We start from the raw sequence: 6,000 nt of genomic DNA on the forward strand, positions 1-6,000 counted from the left end.
CTGCTCAGTCACTCCGTATGACGTGTTTCTCCTACAGACTTCTACAATTAACTTTAAACTACCCTGATGACCTGCTAACACTGACATCTGGCAGTCTTCATTTTTCATTTTGTTAATAAATGTCCTTTATTTGCAGATCCTGGCATAGCCTCCTCTAGAAGTATGTGTATGTACACCAGTGTGTATAGTCTGATGGTAAAAGGCCATCATCTCCTACCTGCTTCCAATCTGCTGCAGTATCCTACCCATCTCCAGCACTATACAAATCAGAGCCATGAACTAGATGTTCAGGAAATAAACAGATACAGCATTCTGAAAAAGTTGGATCAGAAGTCCTGGTTACCCACCCCAGCAGGTCCCAGTGAGATGCAACCTTGGGTTGCTGGATCTATGTTCCAGAATGGCCACCTACAGTCATAAGCTCACCTTGTCTGCTACCATGTTAAGTTCCAATAGAACTGATTTACATCCAAGCTGGTTTCCACTGAGACAGTGTTCTCCTGCTCCTTCTCCCAAACAGCAGCTAAATAATCCTTCAAATGATAATCCCCTGGAGGCAACCATCTTGTCCACCCATGAGAGCTTGAATGCTCCAGAGCCACAGTTCCCAAATGCCTCTACACTCCATTTATCACACTCCAGTGTGTTGAGCCAAACTCTCTCCATCGTTCCCAGAGATGGATTCTCTCCTTCTGAGTTCCCCTCTGCAAGCCCTTGTTGGGCCTGATGTATCCATCTCACTGCAGAGCGTTGCTCCTATGCATAGTGCAGCTGGTGCACAGAAGAGACCTGGGGCCTCAACTATGGGGATGGCCAGGTGAATTATTTTTTCACTAAAACCACAGCAGACCTATAGGTGCTCACTGGACAGCTGCAGGTATCTGTGCAGGAGACACGGACCTGACTATGGGGACTGTAGAGGTGGGACACACTATTGGCCTGAGGGAGCAGGGGATGCAGTGGGTTTCACCAACCGGGTTTGGACAGGAACAGAGAAATACAGTGTCATTTTCTGTTGGTTAATTTCCCAGCTAAGGAGGTATACCACCTCTACATACGCAAACTATTCCCAGAATAGCCCGATCAAAGAGGTCACATGAGGACACAGGCACTTACAGCATAAGCCATCACGTTAGCTGACCAAATATGAAAATAGGAAATGAATTCACAAATATTTTAAACCAAGCCATTCTAAATTGACATATCACACTAATATTATGTTCCCCCTTCTCATATGTATTAAAGATTCATTTTGTCAGCTGGACATATTTTGGAGAGAGTTCAAAGGCTGACTTTTCTCTTTATCTGATCAGCTAAACCTGTCTTTATATGTGAAATATTTTAGGAGGTAGCAAGTTTCAGGGATACTACCTTGCCTCTGTACAGGTTTCCATTGATTTTGCATAACACATGTTCTTACATAAACATGATTTTATAGTGAATGCTTGACCATTTGGACCAAAAATCCTTCAAAATCAGTAAAGATACTTTACTAACTTTAGTGCTAGACAAGGACAAAAGGGGTAGCACACTACAGCAGAAAAGGCGCAAAAAACCCCAACCAACAGCAAAGGGTAAAAATCAACTTCAGGCTGTGTGAAATATAGATAGTCTAAGATTTTGTCAATACATTCTCACTTCCTGTCCTCTGAAAGAGCTTTCCAACCTACGTGGCAGGACAGTATCTCAAACTGATGAGAACCCTCTCCATCCAGGAGCTGAGAACAAAGCTCTTCATGAGCCACTAGGATTTGGCAAGAAACATGACTACACAAAATTGCCCACCTCAGACTGACTTAATTTACCGTATTTATTTATTTATTAGAATGGCTCCAGAACAAGTGGGGTTTGCCACTGGGGCAGCTGTGTCAAATTAAAAAAAAAATGACAGCAAACATTGTGCTTTTTCTACAGGATATTCACAGGATACTTTTCTGAACAGGTCTAAAATCTGTTTTTCTTCTGTATAAGCCTAAAAAAAATGTCATAAAGGTTTAAATCAACCCAGATCATAAGATCATCTCTGCCAGGGGTGAGCATTAGTTGCTTCAGAAGAAACTGCAACAAACAATAACAGTTGTGGAATCTGAGCCACAAAATTATCTCAAACTAATCCCTAATTGTTAAAAATTAGCTTATACCCTGAAGCAAGAAGATTTATGTCTCTTTCAAAGCTTTTGTTGTAGCTTCAGTTGTAATATTGAATATTCTTATTCTTCCAGACCCTCTTTAAATCTTGTTACATTCCTGACCTCAGCAGCATCCTCTGGTAATGAGTTCTACAATTTAATTAAATGCTGACTAAAATATTTTTTAAAAATACCTTTTATCTGCTTCACATTTGTCACCCCTCACATTATTCCTCTACTATAAGACAAAGAAAATGGGAGATACTTGTCTATTCTTATTTCTTTGATAATTGCTTCCTATAGTCTTATCATGGCCCTCTATGATATTTTTTCTAATTTCTTTGTGTTTCAATTCCCCTCCCCGTATGTAAGTACTTTATCATGACAAAACTTCTAGTTACATGATGTGTCAACATAAATTCAATGAAGATGTTGCAGGAAAAAATCCAAATATATTTCAGAGAAAAAAAGGCTCTAGAACCCTAAATACTACATCCCTCAGTTTAAGCCTCTTATAAAATCTTATGTACCCTTTATTAAACTCAATGCCCTTAAAACATTATCAGCTACATTTAGTCTATTCTGAACCATGTCTAAGATTTTTTTTTTTAGTCCTTCAGTAAGTAATTTAATCAAAACCAATTACTGAAGAGCAATCTCGAATTTTCTTCCTTCTTTTAGAGTTTAGAAAGGAGAATGTTAACTGTAGGCAATAGTCCGTGGCCAGCAATCCCAAAGTATCCATCCAAGGACAGGCTGGAAAACTGAGGATTTTTAGAAACAGCAACCTAATTATGCTTTGATAGCTCTTTCTAAAATTGCATCAAATGCAGCTTTCTGAACATAATGACCTACAACAGTACTGAAGTCATTGTCATACTTAAAAACTAATTTTGTGCTTCAGCAGATTTTGTTTCTGGGTCAGGCAGAGAGGACAAGACACCCTGAGACACGGCGAGACAGAAGTGGAACGAAAGCAACAAGTCTGAGGGTACTATGCAGGGGCACACCCCCATCTCTTGGTTCAAATGATGTATGATAACACATAAAATCTCTGACAAAGCATACTAGAGAAAGTAATCTCTGTTCTTCCTAGCCCATCCAAATCATAAAAGTTTCTTTTCTGATGTTGTTAAAACATTAATTTATTTGTTAAAGCGTAAGTGGCTAAAAACTATCAGTAAATATTACTGAAAGCTTTAATTATCATCTGGGTTATTCATCTGTGGGACAAGCCTAGCGATGCAGAATTGTTCTGCTGGCTCATCCTGGCTGACGCAACTCGGTTAGTGCCAACACTGGAGCAAAACCTGGCAGAAAGACAGAGGCAGAAATAAAGAAGTTGAAAACCCTAGTATCCTGGAGGTGAGGGTAAATCTCCTTGCGTACCAAGGTAACCAGATGGTCAGTACTGCACAGACTAGGCTTATGTGTTGGGGAACTCTCTCAGAAGGACGGAAGGGCAACTTTGCCAAGAGTTACCAAAACACTGTTTTTTCGGAGTTAAGGAAGCACGTGAGTAAGTTGGTAATTCCTCAAGAACCCAAGCAAAATTCTGGCCACTCAAGAATAAGGCAGAAACGTTCATGGACATCGGTGTGGCTAAGGTTTCACACCCCTTGCTGTCTTGGTAAAGACTAAATAAGAATTGTCCATGCAAACAGGAGCAGTATCCCCTCCCTTGTGACAGGAGCACTGAGGCTCCAGCTTCCAGCTTATTACAGACGTACTGGGGGAGACTGGGTTCTGTAAAGTTATGAGACATCTGATTTGAATTTTCACACTGAGCTTTTCTCTGCTTGGATGCAACCTTGTGCTAAAATGTCACATTTCCACCAAAACCACAATTTTGTGATGATAATCACCTCATTGCACAGGTAGAAAAGGTCATGTGGGGCACTCCTGACACCACCCACAAATTCAGTTCAAAAGAGATACTAATACACGCATTAAAAGGAGGGTAGAAAGGTAAATTTCATTCAAACATAGAGACGGGAGAAAAATCACAAAAAGTATCATTTTTAAAGCACTCAAAATTCACATTGTTTTTTGTCACAAGTCATGGGTGCACTTACTCTTTTGTAGTGCTGAGGGAAAAGAACTGGGGTGTAAATGTTTTCACATGTGTGCAACTCAGCTAGCAATTAAAGCTCTTAATAACATTTATTGATACTTTTTAGCCTACTTTTAAAATGCGATCATTCATTTAGGAGTGACCTGATGTGTTAGGACGACACATCATCTGATGTATTAGAAGGACTTGAGATTTCCAGTGTTCAAACAGAGGTTAGCTAAAGCTCTAGATTTAGTCAAGGAAAGTTTTGCCACATTGAGATGGGATTTCCCTCTGGATGTTTGAAACCTGTGGACTCCTTCACACAGGAAGAAGTCACTTGTCATCTAGACATGTGGCCCAACAATGTTTCTGTGACAGATTTCAGATGATCCAACTTGTCCTTCAAAAATCTGCAATTTGAAATACAACACTAAATTGCTCAGCTGCAGAACTGACCCAAATCCCATCCCATACAAATGGAAATTTGGTATTAATGTTATAATACTTGCAGAATTGACAAAGTTCACCACTTCAATCAAAATAGCACTTGTCAAAAGAAAGCTGGTCCTGTATAATTAGTCCTTTAAGAAGAACAGGATGAGCTCAGCTTCCTAAGTTATGACACTGCATGTTCCTCCAACACCCCTGAGAACATACCCGAGCCCCAGCTTTAACACACCCCTCTAGAGGAACACAACTGCCTTAGAGCTTTCATAGTGTTTATGAGCACGCAAACGCTTCTCTGCCAGGACTGGACCAGGATCAGAGCACCGAGTGCTCGTTGGGAGCAACGCCTTTTACTGACTGGTGAGCTGAGCGGGGCTGCATCTCAGCTGATAAAATGGAAATGAAGGACAGTGCATCACTGCTGAACACAAGCCCTCTCTAAGCTGCTCATCCCTTTGTGTGAACACTGGTACGATGAGTTAACACCTTCAGTCAATTCTGTCTTCACACAGATCAATTAACAGGTTACGGCAATTCCTGGCAGGTATTTGAGTCACATTAGAGCTCCTATATACATACGTTAGAGCTCCTGTAACATACCTAAGGGAGAGACAAGGTCTACAAAAACAAGACACCAAGTACCACTGACATGAATATTAATACAAATCAACTATTCAGCTGCAAGAGAATTCTTCATCTGAGCAAGCCTAATGAACCTTCTATTGCATTTCCAAAATATTTTTACAGTTTTGCCTAATGAGCCTCAGAGAATGGAAAAATGCAAACAATCCTGGCCTGGAAAAGTTAACCAGCTGAAGGGAAATAAATTATTTTTCCCTTTGAATTTCTTTTTTAGCAGGAAAAAAGGTCTTAAGAAACATAGCAGCAGACTTACCAGCAGACTTCCAGAGAAGTTTTACCGTCCTCCTCCTTGAACTGCTCAACGACTTCGGAAACCAGTAAAAAAACCGTGCTATCCTCCTGATGGTTTTGCTCAAGTCCTTTCTTATTGCCATGGCTGAAGGGGTTCCGCAGCCACCCCAGGAGCAGCAGACACACGTATCCCGGCGCAGAGAGGGAAGCCCATGGATTCCCGCAGGGAGAGCGCTGTCTCTGAGCTCAGCGCCAGGCAGCGCGTCTCAGGACCACCTGTTAGCCCTAAATCCCCTCCCTCCCCGTCACTCCGCTCCCAGCCCTCCAGACCTCCCTCGTCATTGCAACCAGCAGAAATATTAATAGACGCTTCGGCTAAAGAAAGACCAATGCTCCAGAGCCTTAACCTGGTACTGTGTTTCCAGCGATGCTAAAACAGGACGTGTTTTCCACAGAAAAGGTTTTGAAGGGCTCTTTCGTTCATCTCTAGCTACC

General features: G+C 41.3%; 1 protein-coding gene across 1 annotated transcript in view; it reads right to left on the bottom strand.

The window, feature by feature from the left end:
• RASSF3 (Ras association (RalGDS/AF-6) domain family member 3) overlaps window positions 1-5,652 on the bottom strand; it is a 116,065-nt gene extending 110,413 nt beyond the window's left edge. The window contains exon 1 of the mRNA XM_014964270.1: window positions 5,528-5,652. Coding sequence (XP_014819756.1) covers window positions 5,528-5,648 — 121 coding nt within the window. The 5' untranslated portion in view covers window positions 5,649-5,652. The remainder of the gene's footprint in view (window positions 1-5,527) is intronic.
• Between the last annotated feature and the right edge of the window lie 348 nt (window positions 5,653-6,000).

The sequence above is a fragment of the Calidris pugnax genome, unplaced genomic scaffold (assembly GCF_001431845.1).
Source record: "Calidris pugnax isolate Ruff unplaced genomic scaffold, ASM143184v1 scaffold44, whole genome shotgun sequence".
Classification (NCBI taxonomy): domain Eukaryota; kingdom Metazoa; phylum Chordata; class Aves; order Charadriiformes; family Scolopacidae; genus Calidris; species Calidris pugnax.